The sequence below is a fragment of the Pleurodeles waltl genome, chromosome 1_2, assembly GCF_031143425.1.
Source record: "Pleurodeles waltl isolate 20211129_DDA chromosome 1_2, aPleWal1.hap1.20221129, whole genome shotgun sequence".
Classification (NCBI taxonomy): domain Eukaryota; kingdom Metazoa; phylum Chordata; class Amphibia; order Caudata; family Salamandridae; genus Pleurodeles; species Pleurodeles waltl.
In genome coordinates, this window is record NC_090437.1 from 1,126,795,275 (window position 1) to 1,126,818,607 (window position 23,333).

Sequence of the window (23,333 nt, forward strand, 5' to 3'; positions counted from 1 at the left end):
CATATTTTCCTCATCCCCATCCTGCCAGCCCACAGGCAGCGTTACTGCGGATCATGGTGGGCCATGAGCATTTTCAGTTTGCTGTGTTCCCCTTAAGCCTTACCAGTGCCCCTCGGTGGTCATGACAGAATTGCGGTGGTTGCAGCCCATCTATCCTTCTGTGGAGGTCTGAGGATCCAAACTTCTACAAACTCAACGACTGGCTATTGAAGGAGGTCTTGCTCCAAGCAGCCACCACCCACCTCCAGAGTACGGCAGACCTCCTGCGTTTGCTGTGGTTCACTTTAAACGTGCCATAGTTGCACCTGACTACCTTTCAGATGCTCTTTCATCTGACTCATTTTGGACAAAGTGCAGTTCTGGGCCTATCCTCCAGAGCAAGTCCAGGATATTTAGGCTGTGATTCTGAGGTTTGGGTCTCTTTCCTGGATTTTGGCAAGACTGACTCTGTGGCTGCTGTGCCTCATGGCCTCCTGCATCCTTCTTGTATAGCATGATCGCTGGCTTATGCAGGCTTTGTGGTGTGGACCTGAAGTCCCAGGTGGCGCAGCATTAGGGGAATCTCTCAGACCTAGTCCAGATATCGGAGGGAACTGCAAAATTTCTACAGGAATTGGGTAAGCGGCAGAACACTCTTCCTTCCCACCCAGAGCTCACAGTCGTGACAAATGTCATTTCTGGTTGGAGGCTGCAATCTTGGGGATGGGGGTGGAGATTAGAGAGCTCTGGTCTCCTGCAGACTGTCAGCTCCACATCAGCTTGTTGGAGTTCAGTGATTTGCTTGACATTGTAAGCTTTTCTTCCATCCATCAAGGGAAGGCTAATTCAGGTGTTCACAGGCAATACTACTGCCATATGGTACTGCAACAAACAGGGCGGGGTTGGGTCTTGGACCCTGTGCCTGGAGGCTAAGCGCCTCTGGATATGGCTTGAACGTCGAGATATTTCATGGTTGTACTACACCTGAAGGGGCTCTCTAATGTTAAGGTGGACAAACTCAGCTTTTGATCCTTTGGGGATCGCAAAATTCCATTTGGAGGTGTCCAAGGTCTCTTCTACGACTGTGGATACACTTAGCTAGATCTGTTAGCCACTGCTGAGAACATGCAATGTCATATCAACACCTCTGTGCGTTGGAGTACCCCAAGACAGCGCTCGCTCAGACACATTTTGTCTTGAGCGGGACTGGGGACTGCTGTACCCTTTTATGCCACTACACTTCCTTCCCCGAGTTCTGAAGGAGATGAGAACAGACCAAGCCTAAGTCATCCTTTTATCTCCGGAACTCGTGAGCATGAGCATTAGTCCTCTGATCAGGTTGCCCCACAGGAGGATCTCCAGTTGTTTTTTGAGTTCATCTAATGTGGGAACAAGCACCTTCACTGTTGACTACCTGTCGGACCTGCTCTTCTATTATTCTATGATCATTGCGTAGTAGACCAAGAACCACTAGCAGGGAGTCTATCATATTTGCCTCTAAATCCCTAGTGGATCCTGTTGGCTACCATTATATCATCAAATTATTCCCTAGCCTACTCTGCCGTAGCTGCGCCCTGGGACACTGTGCTGCTTGGTTTTTACTCCTCTCTGCTGAAGCCTCTGAGGGTGGGGGGGGGATGGGGCTCTTCTCTTTGCTTCTGAGACGTGCCCATTCTATTGTAATGAATTTCCATGGTTATACCCCTCTGTGAGGATCAGGTAGGCAATGTGATGGGACGCTGTTCAAGACTTCACTTAAGTGGGTCTTTTAGTTCAGTCACATCCACTTGCGTCCCCAGATAGCCAAGCATTTGAGTCTGTTTCATTGGGAACGAGAACCCTTATCCATGTAGAACAGTTGCAGGTATCAGTACTGCCCTATTTGATGTTGTTTAGTGCAGATTCCCCTCTCTTACAGGGATCAGCGATCTTGGCTTTCACCATGATGGCTCAAGTCAGGTATTATACACCTCTATGTTGAATCTAACCAGCAGCTCACGTTAGTTAAAGTCCCACAATTAGCTGTCTTTCTGGCACCAACTCCACACCACGCCAACATCTATTTCCCAGGAGAAATCACTTTCCCTCAGGCAGCTCCATATTCATTGCACTTACAGTATAATACATCCAGATCTCTCCCAGTCTTCTCTGGCGGATGCAGGGCAAGTTAGCCTCAGCCCAGCGTGCAGCCTCAGTGCCACACCGAGGCCAGCTCCCGCATGTCCAGCGTTTTTCAAGGCTCACCCCAGGGGAGATCAGACACTCACTGGCCAGTTCAGTTCAGGGCATACTGTTTCTCCATCTTTGCCTTGGGCCATGCAAGTCCCCATTAAATCTACAGCTTCACCAGCACCGTAGCAGCCATGTGGATTTCTTCTGCACTGTCAACAGCAGCACCAAACTGTTTTGTGTGAGTCCTGCAGAATCTCCATTTACCTTTTCATATTATAGCAGCAGCCCATATAAATCAGTATAAATGTGGATTTTCTTTTCTGGCCTGTGCCAGGGATGTCCATTGCCACGGAAAGTGGGGGGGCTCCATTTCTAGACAAAGTATTCAAAACTGGTGTTCGTTCTTTTATTCTAAGAATTTAGAAGGATGCATTTTTATTTTGACGCATTGCATTAAAGCAGAGGGAATATATGGAGGATTCTGTAACCAGTTTTTCGTATTGAGCATGCAGTTACTTCATAAGCGCATGCATGATTTTCCACAATTTTAAAACACTTTTCTTAGTGTTCTGTGGCGGGTCCTGGAGTGTTAGCATATTTCATTAGTTGCCTTTCAGTACAGCCTTCTTGAATACCAAATAGTTTTAAATAGCTGTTGTGTTTGTCAGGGGAGATGTCCATACATTTACTGTCTATCAATCAATCGGGTCTTATTTGTATAGCGTGGCATGTCACCCGAGTGGGTATCCAGGCGCTTACTGCAGGTGTTTATTGAAAGGCCAGGTTTTCAGTCCCTTACGGAAGTTGGTCAGTGAGGTTGTGGCACAGTGGTGGAGGGGTAGGGTGTTCCAGTCTTTGACGGTGAGGTGGGAAAAGGAGCATCCTTCTGCGCTGCCTATACGTGCTTTCTGTGCAAGGGCGATGTGTGCCAAGCAGGGGTTCCTAGTCATTTGGTGGAGGTGAAGGCGGTGGTTCATGTAGACGGGTCCTTGGTTATGGATGGCTTTGTAGGCATGGGTCAGGAGCTTGAAGTGGCATCTTTTCTGTATTAGGAGCCAGTGGAGGTCCTTCAGGTGCTGAGTGATGTGGGTTCACTCGGGCAGGTTGAGGGTCAGTCTGCCATCTGTGTTCTGGATCGTCTGGAGTCTTTGCATGACTTCAGCGATGGTGCCTGTGTAGAGTGTGTTGCCATAGTCAAGTCAGTTGGTGATGAGGGCCTGGGTTACGGTCTTCCTCATGGTGATGGGGAGCTTCTTAAAGATCTAGTGGAGCATGTGAAATTAGGCTAAGGAAATGGTGTTGGCCTGACGTTTCATGGAGATGTCACTGTCGAGAATGATGCCAAGGTTGCTGGCTTGACCTTTCAGTGTGGAGGTGGGTCCGAGCTCCGCTGGCCACCAGGAGTCGTTCCAAAGGGTTGAGTGTCTGCCGAAAATCAGAATCTCCTTTTTGTCCGTGTTGAGTTTCAGGCAGTTGTCTTTCATCCACACGGATACGTTCTTCATACAGTTGTGGAGGTTGGTCTTCGTCTTGGTGGGGTCTGTTGAGAGTGAGAGGACGAGCTGCATGTCAGTGTTGGAGATGATGGTGGTGATGTGTGATCTTACAGTGTCTGCGAGTGGTGTCATGTAGACGTTTCGGAGGAAGGAGGATCTATTGATGCATTGCTTCATATGGTATGAGATGCTCAGCCGATATGGTGATTTAGAATGGAGGATTCAGTGAGTTTCTTCAGAAGTTTACTTGGTTGAAAGTTGTGCTCTTATAGATGGTCCTGTGAGTAATACAGAGTATCTGGCTATGGCTAGCTGGTTTGGTTTAAGGCTGGTATGATATAGTCCCATGAGACTAGGCATAGGAGTGGTCTATTTGCAGCGTTTTGGAGGTTCTGCACTCTTCAGAGTATGAAGAGTGGGCTCCTAGGTCAAGTTGATTTTTGTAGTCTACACAAGACTTCAAATGGGTGACAGTAGTGTGTAGGTTCTGTGGGTCACCCACATGATGGAAGATACGACACATTGTTTGCATGATGCTAAAAGCAATTCTTGTGACTTGGTTCCGAATCATTGATTGGTTGTAATCTATTATCTCTCTGAAGTTTCGGACTCACACGATGTTGCTGGTTGTGCACCATGTTCCTGGAGCCACATGGTTGTAGGGAGGGTGTTCTTCTATTCTCCATGGATTAGGATATTTTTTTTTTTTGGGACAAGTGAAATTTAAGGTGTTTTTTGCACATTTAGTCATGAGGCGTCTAGGTCTGTTGAATTTTCCAGCTTTAGTATGATCTGAGTGTCATTTGCATAGAATAGATTCGATTGAATTACTTGATTTTTGGCAGCTGGGATTTATTGTAAATGTTGGAGCAATATGACACTAGATCTGTCAGAGGAGTGAGAGGAGATTCAGTTAAGGATAGTCCTTTGAATGCCACAGACTGGTAGGGTAGTTGGTTACTAGCGTGGTGCTTCAGAAGGCTTCTGTAATGACATGCAGGCATCACTGAAGGATACGCTGCTTGCTGAAATGAAAGAAATCAAAGACTTTAAACTAAAGAAACAGAAGAGTTTAAGCTATAGAAATCGAAACGTTTAAACAGTTAACACGAAGGAGGAAGTAGAATAGTCTGACCTCAGTGTATGGCACATCACTCCAACCCCTTTCCCTGCTTTAACTCAACATGGGAACAAAGACCTATTACTAAAGGTTAAGTTGAAAAAATCCACACATGAAGATTTATACTTCCTTCCATTTACTTGCACTGTTGGTTAGCTAGGAGAATTTGCTGGGAGGAGGCTTGGGAGCCAGTCCCGATTGCATCACATTATTTCAACTAGCTTGCACTATCAAAGATAAGGCGTGTACGCATATGAAACCAAGGGAATGTCCCGCATTGAAGATGTGGGTGGGAATGCAGGTCAGATGAGCTGATAATGCAGGGTAGGAGCCCCTCAGCCTTACAAACCACCCATAATAGTCATGATCCAAAATTAAAACCGAAGTTCCAGGTGACATTTTGGCCCAGATTGGTTGGGACTACCAGGTGATTGAGCTGGTGTTGCCTTCCTTTTCGCCATTTCCAGTTGTGACAAATGATTCTGCCTATGCTACTGCTTTGCTGGATGATGGTGGGACGGTTCTTGTGCACCACTAAAAGCCAAGAGGATTCCCCAGTCGCAATAACAGCAGCAGCACCATTACCTCCTCGTCAGTCTTCCTCACCAGAAGGATCACGTAGTGAGCTTCAGCTCCTCCTACAGAACCCTCCAAGCAAAATGTAGTGCTTCAGCCTTCCCCATCCCTCTTTAACATGGCTGACTTCCCTTACCTCTGATCTTAACCACGAAAGGAGACTCGACCCACCCCACTATTTTTTTTAAGTTCTGCTTTGCAGAATCTTCAAGCAAGTTTCAGGTAAGTGGGATGAGGTCTCACTTTAGGGGGACCTGGAAACTCAGTTTGAGGTCCAGCATGACGGACTCACTTTGTTTATTATATGGAGAAACATTTGGGAATGAATTAAAAGCCCTAGGATAATGGATGCTTACCGGCGGCAATGAGGCTCTGCTATCAGGCGCTGAGGGCTCTGTGGAACTCAGCATGGACCTGGGCGTGTCAAGGTATCGAAGGTAAGCAGGCGATGCAGAGAGTGGAGTAGCAGCGCTGCAGGCCCCATGGTGAGAAGGGCATATGTGAGGTGAATGCGAGGATAAGTGGCAGTGGTGCAGTGAATAGAGTAACAGCACTGCTGGTCCACATGAGTAAATCCTTAGGCAATGTAATGCGTTGCAGTAAGTTAATCAGCAGCGCCACAATGCTTGGAGCAGCGTCTGTGCATGCCGCTCTCTTGTAAGCTGAAGAGGTTTGGGGAATGCAGAAGTGCACCGCAGGTAATTAAGCAACAGTGCTGCAAGCAGTAGAGTGCCATACACACTCCATAGGCAGACTTTTATGTTGTGGGCAATGGAGACGATGACGATATTCCCGAAGCCCTTGTTGCTTAGTTACTATGTATACAGACAACCAGAATGTCCATGTTTTAGAGGGAATTGCTGGTAACGGAGACGAGTGGATCTTCCTGCATTGGGCTGGAAGAAGCAGGTCCTAGCAGAAATGTGCAGAATCAGGCTGAAACTTTTTTTCATTGCATGCCATCCACCTGATGCTTAAAGCTGCATTGGCTTCAGCATTTAAGGAGTGATGGGTGCCATCCTCTCCTAAGACAGCGCATGGAGCCCCCACTAGTGCTGATGCAGATGGGGAGGAGGAAGATTTAGGAGGCAGATAGGTGCAGGGGCAAGAATTCAAAGGAGGTCTTCAAGCATATCAAGGACAGTATAGCTTTTACATTGCCTCAGGTGTTGGAGGAATCTGAGGATTTCTTCATGCAATACCAGCGAAAGGCGCCTGAATCCCTACCTATGCATGCTTCTATTAAGAATATGATGGCGAATGAGTGGCAGGACATAAGGCCACATTTCAGCTATATTTGACGAGGTATGCCAGTCACAAATTTGCAAAGGATTTTCCTCCTTCACTTAAAGTGGATTAATTAATGGCAAGCCTGTCGTCCCAAGCGACTATAATATCAGAGGATGCCTCCCTGTTGGAACCTGTGGACAAAAGTGTAGAAAGGACAGTTAAAAGATCTTATTCTGTCACCAATTTCTCCATTAGAGCTCCTGCATATTTGTCTTACACGATTCAGTCGTTGTTAAAGGACTGAGCTCATGGCGGAGCTGGTGGCACAAGGGATGGGTATTATATCAACTTTAGCAAGGAAGGAACAACAGACTAGGATGTTTTCTGACATTTCTTTTGATACTTTGGTGGCATCTGCGGCATCGGCAGGCGCTGCTGTTCAGGCCAAGAGACAGGTCTGGTTGAGGAATTGGGAAGCAGATGTGGTGCAAAAAGCAATGCTGATGTAGATCCCGTTTTCAGGGGTCAAATTGTTTAGAGCAGCATTAGGGAAAATGGTGAAGAACTCCGGAAACTGTTGGCCCCGGCCAGGTCATCAAGGGGCAGGTTCTTTGGTGGCAAGAAGGCTTTTGGTCAGTCAACAGCTTCTAGAGGCAGTCAGCCCTGTCGTGGGAGGGTATGCAGTTGGGGTGTACCTTTCACGGATAAATACCAGTCTCAGTAGTTGGATGGTGGGACACGCAATCAAACAAAGTCCTATCAGAACCGCTCCAACATACAGAGTCCAGTAGGAGGAAGATTCACGTGGTTTCTGGAGAGTTGCAAGAAGTCAATCACTGACCAGTGGGTAGTGGAGGGCTACTCTGTAGTTTTCAATTCTCCACCCCCGTGTTTTTTGTGCACACACCCCTTCCATCCAGTCCAGTGAAGAGGGGTGCCCTTATGACTGGTATTCAAGACCTGCTTTAAAAAAAGACGAATAAAACTGGTTCCTCATCATCAGAAGGGTCACAGAGTGTATTCCATTCTCTTAATGGTAAGGACAACGTCTGGGCATTGCAGACCAGTGGTGAACTTAACTCTTTTATTCCTCATGTTATGTTGTCATCACAGGAAATTCTTCCCTTTCTGAATCAAGGGGAGGTGGTGGCATCTTTGGATCTATTGGATGTGTATCTCCTTGTGCGGATCCATTCCTCCTCCCAAAAGGTTTTTCAGGTTCTATGTGTACTCAGACCACTACCAATTCTAGGTGCTCCCTTATGGGTCATCTTCTTTTCCTATGGTTTTAATGAAAGTATTGGCACCTTTGGTGGGGGTAATTCATAAGAAGGAAATACAGGGTTTTCTGTATGTGCATGACTGATTGATCTTCTTTTCTAAGGCGACCAGCCACGTCCAGGAGGTATGCAGGTTCCTGGAGGGAATGTATGATGAAACAATGCATGCGCCAACCACGCGTGCCTGAGCAAATCAGAACGCCGACTGCATTGGTTCCACGAGTGCCTTTATCACGGATGCCTTTAGAACGTTTTTCGTTGTAAAGGCATGCCTAGTAAAGGCATGTGTGGAACGACAGGCTTGGGTTTCTCATGCCCCCCCCCCCTCCCCCCACCCGCCCTAAAAGTACAACTACCCCCACACCCCATCTCCCCCTAAAAATAAAACTACCCTGAACCCCGCCCCTTAAAAACTACCCTGATACCCCCACCCACCCTGAGCCCTAAAACCTACTCCGACCCCCCCTACCCCAAAAATAAAACTACCTTGCCCCTAAAAACAAAATTACCCCGACCCCCCACCCGCCCTGAAAATAAAACTACCCTGACCCCCCACCCGCCGTAAAAAAATAAAACTACCCGAGCCCGAACCTGCCCCTAAATACTACCCCGATTAAATTTACCCCAACCCCCACCTGCCCTAAAAACAACCGGCCCCACCTCAAAAATAAAAGTACCCTGTTTCTAAAAACAAAATTACCTCGACTCCCCCTCTGCAAATAACCGACCCGCCCACCCCCAAAAACCAAACTACCCCAAACCCCCAAAAACTAAATACCCCAATCCCCCACCCCCAAAAAGTACCCCAAAACAACACTACCACGACTCCCCACCCCTAAAAACAGAACTGCCCGATCCCCCAACCCCTAAAAACCAGAACTACCCCCCCCCCACCCCTTAAAAAACAAACTACACCAAATTATCCCCCAACCCTTCCCTAGCCCCACTTACCTGACTGCGTCCTCTCCAGATAAATACTCCTTTTTCTCTGCCCTAACCAGGCATGTGCGTTGTTCAGCACATGCGTGGTTAAGGGAGTTGTTAACACAAGCGTGGTTCCGCTTGCATTAACGTAGGTCGTGGTTCCGGAGTTGTTGTTCCAGATGTTCCCCTCCTGGGGGTTCAGTTTCTTCCTCAACTTCAGGAAATCTTGTCTAGTCCCCACGTAGGACCTTGTATTTATTGAAGGTCACCTGGACATGGTAAAAGGACAGGTCTTTCTTTCAGTGGAAAGTAGAGAAACTATAAAGAAAGCGATGAGGAGTCTGTGCAGTTAGGAATCAGCTCCAGTATCCCTGTGGTTGAGGTTACAGGGGTTGATGGTGGCAGCAAACATTGTTCTTTCATGGTTGCGTTAGTACCCCCTGATCAACCCTCTGCTGGCACGTTGGTCCCCATGCGCCAACACTTGCGATCTACCAGCGTGGGTGTCTCCACAGATCAGAGGTTGCTTAGAGTGGTGTTTGCAGTCTAGCAGGGGGACTTCCATTTCATGTGGCTCTATCTCGGGTGGTTACTACTGATTCCAGCAAGTTGGTATGGGGGACAACCTTGGACTCTTGGTCTGTACAGGGGAAATGGGACCGTCTGCAGGGCTGGTTGCTCCTCCAACTGCACGGAGTTGAAATCAGTTTAATGGACCTGTCTGGAGTTTGTATGGTACCACAGGGATCACCATGTTCTGGACGGACAGTCTCGTAATAATGGGGTATTTAGGCAGGCTCTTCTGCTTGCTTATGATGCTCAGGAGACAGAGTAAGAAAACCAAGTGCAAGGGGCGGTCTACACCGAAGAGTCGGGTGTCTTGGGCTTCCTTTAAAAGGGGTTCTGTTGAAGATGTATACAATGCAGTCACATGGGCTTCCCGACACATATTTATAGGCGATTATCGGGTGGTGTTGTGGGGGTGCGACAGGTATTGATTTTGCATCTGCAGTGTCGAATGCAAGTACTAGCTGTTAACGTATATTGTGACGAATGGTGGATACGTGTTATTGTTTGTCATGTCTATTTTTTCGGATTAAATAATTGTATGTTACTGGCAGAATGATTTTGTTGGACTTTATTTTGGTCATAAAGCTGAGTACAGCTTTGGTATCAGCTGACCACGTGATACTTGTGGCAGGGAAGACTGGCAAGGAGTTAATGCCCCGGTTACTTACTGGTCATCTTCATTAATTAGAGTTCAAATCTTCCTCGCCACTTCTGGTTTCTCATCCCTCCCTTCCCTTTTATCTTCGGCTTCATGCATTGTGGAGCTTGGGAAGGGAACAGGAAGTGGAGTGGGTTGAGCCTCCTTTTATGGTTAAGGTCAGATGTAAGGGAGGTCGGCCATATTAGGGAGGGATGGGGGAGGCTGGAGTGCTAAAGTTTGCTTGGAGGGTTCTGGGGGAGGGGACTAAAGCTCACTATGTGATTCTTGTGGCGAGGAAGACTTGAACTCCGAATAATGAAGATCACTGGTAATTAACCAGGGCTTTACGTCAGCGCTCTGTGATGCAAAACAAGTATTGGTCTTGCACTGGTTTATGCATCCCACTTCCCTACCTGCACAAAATTTCTCCGGGCTCCTGCCTGCTCTCTGCGGGGGACAGAGGCAGCCCCGAAACTGTATGTAAAAAACAAGCATTTGCAATGCAATGGGTCTCGCATTTGCTCGCAGTTAGAGCTATTAGCTTTGTAAATTCCTAACTGGACTTTTCTTGCTGCATAACTTGAAAATAAAAAGTAAAACAGTTAACATAATCACGCCAATACAAAGCGCTATAGCCCCATGAGGGCAGAGAGACACAAAAGAAAAAAAAAGTTTGCTCGCAGTCAAACGTATTGGCAAATGTGCTATTATCCATGTAACAGGGTCGAAGGCCAAGGCGGTAACAAAACTGCCCCAAGGAGGGACAAATGTGAAGCATTTACAAATGCTGATAAAGGATTTTTGAAAGGCAAGCCCATAAAGGAGCGATGGTGGGAGTGATTAAAAGCCCACAGATAAATTACAAGCCAGAGTGCTTGGTTGTTATGACGTTTTCAAACAGTTGTTTTACACGGCTGCCTGTTTCGGTTTTATAGAGAAATTCTACAGCATAAGACTGAGGGTAGCCACCAGTCATCCAAGCTACAGCTTTCACTGTGAAGTTTATTTTTAAAGAAACTGGGATATTTTAGGAACTGGTTTTATATATGTGATAGATAGATGTTTAGAGCCATTGCCGCAATAAATAGATGATTAGTTCTGATTGTAGCCACATGCTGTCATCCCAGCTTCCCTACTTTACCGTAGTGTGGGACCCTGTACATAAAACCTAATTTCTGTGTGATACTTTTTATAATCTATGCCCCAAAATTGACAGCCCTCTGAAAATAAGCTGAAGCAATTTATACAAATTTTAAATTTAAAAGCAGCTTGCACTGCCCTAATTGGTTTTTCATATTAAGCAAAAGGTCCAATTGGCAGCATTAACCATAGTAACTGGAAGAATTGTACATAGGCTGCTTGGTAAATTCTCTATTTTGCTATCGTGAAATTAAAAATTGATATATCTTGTGACGTTGGAGCAAAGGGGATCACTTTGACAACTGTAATGTAGTCTGACAACTAAAATAAGATAGATATCCAGAGTATAGAAATAAAAGTAAATGGCGATATTTAAAGCCCTTTGCAAAAACACAAAGTGCAGTGTCTTTATTCTGTTTACCAGTTTCTGCATTTTAACGTTTCTTGTGCTGCATTTAGGACTCTATACTTTCTCTGTCCTCATTTTAATATCTCCTTTCAGTGTGGCATGCACATTTGAATGCTTTCTTAATGGAGGCTTGTCGAATGAAAGTTAATTCAGTATAACAATTTTGGAAGCAATCAAGAAAGTATATTTCCCCCTTCCCCCACCAATTGTTTTGTATGTGTATTATCATCATATCCGTGTTGGGGAAACCTGTACTGTAATATATATCTGCTAAACTGTATGCCTCCCGACCTCCATATTTTTGGCTCGAGTGGATAAATATCAGCCTTGATAATGGCTTGCTTCTTATAGCCTACAAGAATTTCATCTTTATGTGCCTGGTGAGGCAGAGAAAAGGAAAACAAGCAGAAGGGGTTGGCAGCCTGTTGTCTTGAGCACGCGACCCAACTCTTGTTGCCAGTAAAACAGCCCAGCGTGGATGTTCTCCCTTAGTCCCCATTACACCATCTGGTTTAGCAGAAATGGGAAAAAAAGAGTTAAGGTGAAAACAGTTTGACTGAAAAGCTAAGACAAATAGAGTGCTAAAATACATTACAAAAATATGGCTCAAAGATAAGATCAGCAACAGCCATTTTTTTCAGTCTGGTTGAATGATACAAAACATTAATATATTACAGACTTGTAGCTGTAGATTCCTTACCAAAGAATATTCCCCAGGCGTCAGTCTGGATCTGGAAATTTTCAAGCAGTACCTGTGTGTGGCAGAAGGTGGAGTTGTTCAGCTCATCATCCACACCAGAAGTGAGGTGCACAGTGCCTATATAGGCGCCACCCCACTGCGCTGACATCAGTTTTTTGTTTTCTGCGCCAGTCAACAGGGATCCAGGGAGCTCCCTCATCGTTTACTTTTTTCTCTACATTTTGTCAAGGGTTTGCATCGCCTGGTGTGCTTGACATATCTCCCATGGCCTTCAGTCTTCAGTTTGTCCTGCGACAGACCGTAATCTGGTTTGCCTCTGATGCTTGAAGCAGAACTAAGGTACTGCGGGAACAGTCCCTCAAGCTCATCGCTGCTCGGGCGACCCCCCCACCCCCAACGCTCTTGACCCCAGTCACGGAGGTCCTGGGACTGCTTGGGAAGACACTCCCGACAATCGTCGTCTTGGTAAAGCTCTGCCCGTATGTCCCATAAGAAAACTAAGTCCGAGCAACTTCTCTGTGCCAGTCCAAGTCATTGGACCTGGCGCTAGAACATCAGCACTCTAGGCCTCACTTCATAGTGGCGATGGCTCAGCGCCTACCAGTTTACTGGAGCGACTCCCACCCAACTAGGAGGTTTATGAAGCTATGCACCTCATATTTGGGAGCCCTGACCTCTCTGGAGCGCCTTCACGTCACATGGGGGTGTCGGGGACCTCTACTGGTTCTCAGCCTATGGTTTCCCTCTTTGGATCCAACACTAGATCCAAGGGGCATGACCGGGGCAGAGTGGTGGCACCTGTGAGACAGCGACCTTCCCTGATGCCCACTCCAGTGCTGTTGCTCCTGGCACTGCCGACAGGCCTGTCGATCTACCTGACTCCAACACGGATGGGTGTCACCCCCACAAATTTCAGCGACAACTGGAACCATACCTTCCTAATCAGATCCTCTGCCTCTTTTTTTTTTTTTTTTTTTTTTTTTTACATTCCTGTTTTAGGGGGTTTGGCAATTGGGAAAGATCAGAGGACCCTTGTAGGAAACTGGCCCTTTTTGCAGTTACCCCCCATATTTTGCCCTGATATTGATTTGGCTGAGAGTGTGCTGGAATCCTGCGAACAAGGCCTCCGCGCCAGTGTTTTTTTCCCTAAAAATGTACCATTGTCTCCACAATTGGCACTCCTCTGGTACAAAGATAAGTCCCTTGTAAAAGGTACCAGTGGTATTAAGGATCCTGTGACCAGGGAGGGTCCCTAAGGGTTGCAGCATGTGTTGTGCCACCCTAAGGACCCCTCACCAAACACATGCATACTGCCATTGCAGATTGCGTGTGGTGGTGGGGAGAAAAAGGCAAAGTCGAAATGGGATCCCTGTCAGGGTGCCATGCCCACAAAACACTGCCTGTAGCATAGGTGAATCACCCCTCTAGCAGGCCTTACAGCCCTAAGGCAGGGTGCACTATCTCACAGGTGAGGGCATAGCTGCATGAGCAATATGCCCCTACAGTATCTAAGTCCATTCTTAGACATTGTAAGTGCAGTGTGGCCATATTAATTATATGGTCTGGGAATGTCTCATTACGAACTCCACAGTTCCATAATGACTTCACTGCTTACTGGGAAGTTTGGTATCAAACTTCTCAGCACAATAAACCCAAACTGATGCCAGTGTTGGATTTATTCTAAAAAGCACCAGAGCGCATCTTAGAGATGCCCCCTGTATTTTATCCTACCCTGTAGTGTAGGACTGGCTAGTCTGTGCCAGCCTGCCACTAGCAGACACGTTTCTGACCCCATGGGTGAGGGCCTTTGTGCTCTCTGAGGTCAGAAACGATGCCTGCTGTGGGTGGAGGTGCTTCACCCCGCCCCCTGCAGGAACTGTAACACCTGGCGGAGAGCCTCAAAAGCTCAGGCCTCATGTTCCAGCTAGTGGAGATACCCGCCCCTCCGGACAAAGCCCCACTTTTGGCAGCAAGTTTGTCGGGAAACTTAAGAAAAACAAGGAGGAGTGACCACTTCTGCTGGGGCCACCACTAAGGTGTCCAGTGCTGAAGTGCACTCCCCCCTGCAGAATTCTCCTTCTTGGTTTGGAGGACAGGGACCTATAGGGTTAGGAATGTGCCCCCCTCCCCCAAGGGAGTGGGCACAGGAAGAGTGTAACCACCCTCAGGGACAGTAGCTATTGGCTACTGCCATCTGACCCCTGTAAGCCCCCTAAATCATGTATTTAAGGGCTTCCCTGAACCCAGCTCACCATGTTCCTGGGACCTGACAAGAAGGAGGACTGCACAGCTGAAACCCCAGCAGTGAAGAATGGGGACAACTGACTTGGCTCCAGCCCTACCTGCCTGTCTCCTGCTTCACAGAACCAACACAAGAACAGCAATGCATCCAGCAGGATCAGCAACCTCTGCCAAGCTCCAGAGGACTGCCCTGCACCCAGAAGGACTAAGAACTCCCGTGGACAGTGGCCCTGTCCAAGAAGAAACAACAACTAAGTACTCCAGCCTCACTCCAAATGAATGAGTCCTGGCCACTATGCACCAGACGCCCTCGCCCGTGTCCAGGTGGCCCAACCAGCTAGAGAGGATCCCCAGGTGATTCTGAGTAAGTGCCGACCCTGGGTTTACCTCTACGACACCGCCTGTAGAGGGAATCCAGAGGGCACTGCCCCGCCCACCCCACCCCCACAACACCCTGACTGTAAAAGCTCCAGATGAAGATATCCAATGCCTAAAGACACTGCACCCACAGGCCTTGGAGAATCCGACTTCCGGGGCAGCAATGTTAAGCAGGCAGCCCTCCTCCATGTCCAGCCTGTGGTTTGCCTGAGACGACCTCCTGGACCTCGCCTGCAGCCTCTGAGTGACCGCTGGGGTCCCCTCATAGAGAATCATCGGAGACCCGATGCCTTGTGTGCACCCAGCCACTCCAGCGCCACTGAGGGTGTATGTTTGGTCCCAGTGGTCCTCTAAAACCCCCAGTTCTTCCCAATGAAGACACAGGTACTTACCTGCCTGCAGATCTGAATCCGAGTGCCCCCAGTCTCTAGTTTTTATAGGAGCCAATGTTAATTTGGCATACACTTTAACCTCTGCGGCCGGCCGGCCCTATGTTGCTGGTGGTGGGTGTTTGGGGTTAACTTGAACCCCGACCTGTGGACTTCATAACCCCTGGAGACTGGAACTGTAAGTGTTGTACTTACCTGTAAATCGATCTAACTTTTCTTCCACCCCAGGAACTGTTTCTTAAAAAAGGACTGTCAAGTTCTTAGACAGATAATTGCCAATATTTCAAAAACTGTATAACTTATCGATTTCAAACAAAGTGCTATTGATACATGTGCAATATACGAAGCTATTGAAGTACTTACTTGCAACTTGAATCTTCTGGTCCTAAAAGTAAATTAAGAAAATATATTTTTGCTGTATAAAAACCATTGTTCCGGAGTTAAGTCATTGAGTGTGTGTGCTTCTTCTATTGTCTGTGTGTGTACAACAAATGCTTTGCACTACCCTCTGATAAGCCTAACTGCTCGACAACACTACCACGAAAGAGAGCATTAGTATTATCTACTTTAGCCTCTGTTAAGAGGGAGGTCGGGGGGCGGTTTCAACGTTTGCACATGGATACGCCCTTTGAGGACTCTTGCCTCTGGTGAGTAGGCAGAGTCAGTGCTGCATTGCTTCAAGGATGGCAAAGCTACAGCCAGGTCCTTGGACCTATCCATTGTCCTTTACCAACCAAAGTCTGCTGTGGCTTCGGTAGGGGCCACCAACTGCCATTTTCTACCCAGCCACTAAGGCCAACAGGATCCAGCACTTTTGTGGTCCTTGGTCACACAGATAACATGAGGTCTGTTCAGTTCACCATTCCCATGGCAGCTGCATCCTCCAAACCCCTTTAGTTTGTCCTCAAACCAACATAGGCACCCGGTGGAAGGCAATGTCCATCATCACCTGCCCCACTAGAAGTCAATAACATCCAACAAGTGGGTTTTGCAAATCATTCAGAAGAGCTACTCCATCCCTTTGCTGGAAATCCCTCACTTAGTACCACCTACACACAACTGGCTAGTGAAGGACGACTTATCACTGCTCCATCATAAAGCATTGAATGTTTTAGCCAAAGGAGCCATCAAGAGGGTACCAGCATCAGAAGTAGGTCATGGTTGTTATTCACATTACTTTCTGATGCCTAAAAAGGGCGGAGGCCCTTGTCCTGACCCAGACTTGTGCCTTCACAACGTCTTCTTGAAAACGGAGAAGTTCAAAATGCTCACCTTGGCTTGGATCCTGTCTGGCCTGGACCCTAGAGATTGGGTGTTGACGTTGGACTTGCAGGACTCACATTTCCACATCCCCATCCAATTGTCCCACAGGCTTTACCTGTGGGTCACACTAGGTAAAGAGCACTGCAAGTTCACTGTGCTCTCCTTTGGCCTTACCAGGGCCCCTTGAGTGTTCACTAAGATGATGGCGTGGTTGCAGCTTATCTGCAGAGATCAGGGGTTTCAGTCTTCCTCTATCTTGATGACTGGCTGTTGAAGCCAAACTCGCCCCAGGATGTTCTCCCCCACCCCCAGACTATGACGGACCTCCTGCATTCGATGGGGCTCACTATAAACGTGCTGAAGTAACACCTGACTCCCTCTCAGACACTCTCTCTCATTGGAGCTGTTCTGGGCACTGCAGTTCCAGGCTTACCCTCCTGAGCGTCAAGCCCAGGATTCTCAGGCTATATCACATCACTGTTTCAGGCTCTATCCTGGGTTGCAGTGAGACCAAGTCTGAGGCTCCTGGGCCTCATCACCTCCTGCAGCCTGCTGGTGACACATGCCAGACGGCACATGGGGGCTCTGCAGTGGGACCTGAAGTTCCAGTGTGCACAGCATCAAGGGAATCTCTCCGACATGGTCCAGAGCTCAGAGAGAACTGCAAAAGATCCTCAGTGGTGGTTAATGGCAGATACCTCATCCTTACCCAACCAGATCTGACAGTAGTGACAGATGTCACTCCTGGGATGGGGTGGCCACCTGGAAGAGGTGGATATCAGAGGCATCTGATCTCCAGCGGAAACAGGACTCCACATCAACATGCTGGAGCTCTGACCTATCTGGCTGGCATTGAAAGCCTTTCTTACCTCCGTCAAGGGAATGATGGTGCAGGTGTTCACGGACAACACCACTGCAATGTGGTACAGCAACAAGCAGGTCAGAGTGGGGTTTTGGACCCTTTGTCAGGAGGTTCTTCTCCTCTGGACATGCCTGGAACAGCAGGCCTTATCTCTGGTGGTTCAACATCTGGCAGACTCTCTGAACACCAGAGCGGACTAACTCAGCTGAAAATGGCTAGCGAATCACATACAGTTTCTCCATCCAAAGGTGGTGCAAGGTCTCTTTCAGCAGTGAAATGTCAGCAGTTTTTTGCGCTGGAGTTAAAGGCGATGATCGCTCAGAGATGCTTTTCGTCTCAAGTGGAACTCAGGCCTCCTGAACGCCTTTCCAGCCATAGAACTCCTGCCGAGAGTTCTCAAGATCTTCAGGAATGACCTGGCCCACGTAATCCTTGTGGCTCTGGACATCCAGAGATGCTGAGCATGTCCATCGATCCTCCGAACAGACTACCTCTTAGTAAACATCTTCTGTAGCAGCAGCAGAGGAGGGTTCCTCACCCGAGCATGTCCATTCTCTGCCTTCTTGCATGGAGATTGAGCGCCGGCAGTTCACAGTCCTTAGCCTTCTTCCCGAAGTCAGTAACGTAATCTTGGTAGCCAGGCATCCATCTACCAAAACTGTATATGTCTGTTGGAAGAAATTTGTGGCATGGTGTACTGACAAGTATGTTGACCCTTTTTCTGCCTCTCTCTCTCTCTGAGGTCCTATTGTTCATCCTTTCCCTTGCCCAGCAGGGATCTGCTCTGGGCACGCTTACGGGATATTTGTCTGTTATTTCTGCTTTTTTTTAGTTTGCCTGATCAACCTTATTTAGATAGGTTCCGCAAAGGTCCTAAACATTTCTTTCCTCCATCCCATTCATTAAGCCCCAATGGGACTTTAATTTGGTTCTGACTTTTTTGGTGTGTGCTCCTTTCGAGCCTCTCCACAAATGTCCTCTTAGGCATCTCATGTTGAAAACTGCCTTGCTTGTGGCAATTACCTCTGCCGCCAGAGTGAGCGAGCTGCAAGCCTTATCATCTAAGCAGCTCTATCTTTCTGTCTTTCTTGAAACAGGAGTGCTTTGCACTAGGGCCTCTTTACTGTGTAGTCACACCCTTTCATCACCTCACCTACTTTTTACACACCTCCACATCCTTCTAAGGAAGAAGAGACTCCACCGCCTGGACCCAAAAAAGAGCGTTGGCGTTCTACATTGTTAATATCAAAGAGTTCCTGGTGGATGACTACCTCTTTGTAGGGTATGTGGGTGTAAAGAAAGTCAGCAGTGTAGAAGTGGAGCATTACTATGCAATGGCCAAACCGCAACCCCGAGGGTTTGTGTGCTCATTCCAACCGAGCTAAGACTGCGACTACTGCGTTAGCATGTGGAGTTCCTCTCCTTGACATCTGTGAGGTGGCAGCGTGGGACTCACTGTACACATTTACCAAACGCCACTTCCTGGACAGTCTGGTCCGTAGGGACAGGCACTTTACCCATTCGGTCCTGCAGGACTTTCTTGTTTGAAGACCTACTTTCCGGGGTGGTATTGCTTGGGTATCTATCTAAAGGTAAGGAATTTGCAGCTAAAAGTTGCTATCAGATGGCCAAGTTACTTACCTTCGGTAATGCCTCATCTGGTAGAGACAAAATCTAGCTACATATTCATTACTGACCCACCCATCCTCCCTTCTCTATGAATTGGGGCAGGGACTCCCCTCTCAGGGCCTTAGTTTGACACACCAGTAGTCAGTGTTCTTCATGGCTCTGCACTTCTGGCGTGGAAAGTCATGCAAAGAAACTGATATCAACATGCCTGGGTGGCACCTATACAGGATCTGCAATGTCATTTCTGGGGCAGAAGATGCAGATGATGGACGCGGGCCAGTCAATGCTATCTAACGTCACCTGGGGAGAATTCAGAGGTAAGAAATACAGCTAGATATAGTCTTACCAGACAAGGTGTTAACAAAGGTATGCAACTTCCGGGGCGGGCAGCGGTGACTGAGCCGAATGACGCCACCTACCGGTGTGCAGGGGTATTGCTCCAGAAATTTTTGGACTCAGTCTGACGCCTGGGAAATACTCGAAGGTAATGACTCTACGGCTAGATATTGTCTCCACCAGATCAGGCGTTACCAAAGGCAAGTAACTTTTTCAACAGCTCAACAAAGAAATGGCTGGAGAGGGAGCTAACCAAAAAAACCTTTGTGAAAAATATAAAGAAGCATGAGAAACCATGATGGAAAGGTAACTTTGTACATGTAAAGCAACACAAGCTGCATAAAAAAGCAAAACACAAATTAATGAATCATAGTAATTGGCAAATCTTATTTTTCAATAAAACCTTGATTTATGTTTTTTCAATATCACCTGACAATATTAGAATTTGTTTATATTCATATCTATATAAAAATTCAAGCATGTGTGTTTTATAAGCGGAATGTGTTGCTTCTTTTAAAGATGACTGTTACCCAAATAGTCCCTGCCAACTGCTCCTGAAAAAATTTACCTTATGCATTGCAAAAGAAGGAATAATTCATCTGTAGCATGACACAGAGAGAAATATTGTGCAGTGATTGACACTATATAAAAACAATAGTTACAGGATGGAGACCCAAACAAGCAGTGTTTGAAAGAAGCTGATACAGTATGTACTGTTTGCATGACTCTTAGCTGTCAAGGGAGACCTCAAAACTATCAAGTATTATTTTTTGTTATAGTACAGCGGTTCCCAACCTGTGATCCGTGGCCCACCCAGGGGTTGGTGACGCATTCCCGGGGAGTCTGCAGGCCTAGACCGACAGGAAGGCACTTCTCCAGCTAGTGTCTCTCGAAACATGACAGAAACACGTGCATGTTCTTATATTTATGACTTCCTTTGTGCCACAGTTTTAAAAGCAATGCAGAGTTCCTTGTACATTCAGCAGCTGTCTGGCAAAAATAAAAGCGTCATGATAACTCTGGTGATTAATGCACTTGTTGGAGAGAGATGGGAGTTTTGTCTAGTGGCAGTTTTGACTCATCTAACAAGCGCAGATGGTTAGTATGCCTGCTGCGAACCTTGTTGTCCCCATAAAGTGCTCCAACCCCCTACACTGGGATGAGAGGTGCTATAAAACAAATAAATTAAATGTGATGGAGGGTATGGAGAGAAGAGAGGCCCTTATGGTTTTACTTCCTTTCCCCACCACATATTTGTTAGAAAAGGTTTTCTCATATCTTATATACCTTAAAAATAAAACACAAATCTCTTGGGAAATGTAGAATCTTACCTGAGGATTCAGCTTTCCTAAATAAAACCAAACATTGAAAAGTTAGTCACTGAGATGCAGCGCCAACCTTCCCATTAAAATGTTTTGACTTTTGCGTATTTTTCAATATAAAATATTTATATCATTAGTAATTTGATTATTTGTTTGCTGTGCACTTGTCTGTGCATATTTTGCAAATTGCTGTTTTATTGTTTGAAACTTCAATCGTACAAATTGCTTGGGGGTCTCCGGCTTCCAGTAGTGATTCAGTGGGGGTCCTCGGGAGTCAAAACGTTGGGAACCAACGTTATAGTATTTAACAGGTCTGCTTTTTTTACTTCCTGTTTCATTTTATGTAAATTAATACTGTATATCTACCAAAATAATGTATGATTTTTCCACTAATTCTAAATCGATTGTATTAACCTTCATCTCTGGTGTGTGTGTGTTTGCTGTACTTTGACTTTTACGTCCCAAATATGTGTTTAAGCTCGTCCCAAATGTGTGGAAATATGACTCCTTCAAAACATAATCTGTTGCTTCTCATAAGTGCTTTGTATGTTGCCAAAACTAGCACGGGTTTAGTCCATTCTATATAAAGATTTTTAAACAAAAACTATACTCAAGCCAAAACTTATGACTATCTTTAAACTTATAGTGCTATTGTCTAGGTCCTGCTTGTTCCTTACAGGTTTTAATACAAACATTAAGTATTCGTAAACCTCTAGCAATTATTCATCTTCATATTTTTGGTGGAACACGTTGGTTGCCTATATTTATAGTGCTTTTTAAGTACTTTGTTATGGTTAATGCCCTTGGCTCAGCATCAGAAACTGTAACAGGGAAGTGCAGGAAACAAATATAAAGGGAAGGTGTCCTTGTTAATATTTTTTCTGTTTCTGTGCAGGTCCCCATGCAGACACAGCGAGTGGATGCCAGAATTTGCAATGTGGTTTTCGAGCTTGTTGCCGCTCCGGTGAATAATTCTAAACTGCAGATTCTTCAAGCTACTTCAGTCAACTGAGCAGGCATTTTTCCATGCACTTTAAGTACCGCACACATCCTGCATTATCGATCCCTTTCTGTGTGATCCTTGTTTTTACTGTCTCTTTTCCTCCCCCGCAATTGATCATTGTAATGCAGAGTGAACTGTAACAGTCCTTTTGAAATAAAATGTCACATTCTTTCATTTTATGTTATGTAATATTTTATCATATTTCCTCACGCTGCTTTTGTTTTTACATGGCACTTAACATATAATTTTGTTGATTTATTTTGGCTGTAATTCAGATTATTTCACATTTTGATCCGATATATGCATATTATTTCACACTTTGACGTCTTAGGAAGTGGAAGAAATAGTGCCCTTTGTGTAAAAGTAGCTCAAAAAGCTGCTTTTAAGGCATAACTGTAATTCTACAGGTGGATCCATTTTCAAAATTAATAATTTCAGTTCTTGTAAAGCCTGTAAATATAAGTGCAGCAACTTAATCTCATAATTAACTATGATTTGTTTCGATGGTTTATTTGTTCATCTGAGTACAAACAAATGTTGGCACTGTAGTATTAGTTAAATGTACTGATGTTTTAAAGCATTCCTAAGGGATTGGTTTATAAACCACATAAAAAAAGAAATGTATTGCTGTTAAATCATTTTAGAAAGCTTGTTTAATGTTTCAACAACAGTTAGGTTGAATTTTGAGCAATTCCGACTAATATGATTCTTGGTCCTTAAATCTAAATTACTTGCAGCTTTAACGGTGAAGTCTAAAACTTCAGTATAATAAAACAGTTCACCATAAGGTTGTTTTTGATTACTTTTTTCTTATGATGAATGATACCCCTCTGTACTTTGAATGTTACAGTTCCTTCACGTGTTTTACTCTGCTGATAGCAATGACATAATAGCATGGTGTAACTTGTTTCTGTGACATTGCTTCATAATTTCTCCTTTATCTAAAACATATTGGCAAATATTTCTGTTATGTCCATGTCTGTGATTGCCGCTCATGTATTGTTCACACCAGTTTGGTCAGATAAGTTGTAACATAGAGATTAATAATAGGTATTGCTCCGACCACTTGTTTTAAGTTAACCTGCTAAGTAGATTCCAAATCTTTGTTTAGAGTAATGTCTCATATTTTTACTAATGGTAAGATTCCATGATATTGTAGGACAAAAATGATGTCTCCTGTGTTCATGGTCATTTGAGTCTCCGTGGATAATATTGCCTCTGGTATAGAACGGTGTGATTTTGGTGTGTTTATTCTAAGTGTTCGTAGAGCTTAAATACCAGATACAATTACTTGTCACCCTGGATGTTCCTTAACAGCTGCCCTTTTGTTTCTAGGAAGTGTAGGTTTGTTTTTTAGTCAACGTCTTTATTTTGAGCACCATTCTGCCATTTTGGTCTTGTTGTATTGTGTTCTTCGTCTGTTTTCCTTAAGCTGTTGCAGTTTTCTGTTTTTATTATAATGATTATCTTTTAATTCAGTTACTGTCATAGTTTCAGACAGTGAAGTACATCTCAACTACTATGTTTAAAAAAGAAACCTGACAGGCTGCAACAACCCTGCTTAAAACGAGTCATGATAGTAATGGTGCCTTTTAAGGAAATGAGTCTGGATCACCGTGGAGTATTTTCTCCAGGTCAAAAGTTGTGTTGCTTCAAATTTTCACAAATGCTTTG

At 45.7% G+C, this 23,333-nt stretch overlaps 1 protein-coding gene across 1 annotated transcript in view; it reads left to right on the plus strand.

Moving 5' to 3' along the window:
- FBXL5 (F-box and leucine rich repeat protein 5) overlaps window positions 1-22,446 on the plus strand; it is a 316,902-nt gene extending 294,456 nt beyond the window's left edge. The window contains exon 11 of the mRNA XM_069202604.1: window positions 21,552-22,446. Within this exon, the coding sequence (XP_069058705.1) occupies window positions 21,552-21,628 (77 nt within the window). The 3' untranslated portion in view covers window positions 21,629-22,446. The remainder of the gene's footprint in view (window positions 1-21,551) is intronic.
- The last annotated feature ends 887 nt before the right edge of the window (window positions 22,447-23,333 follow it).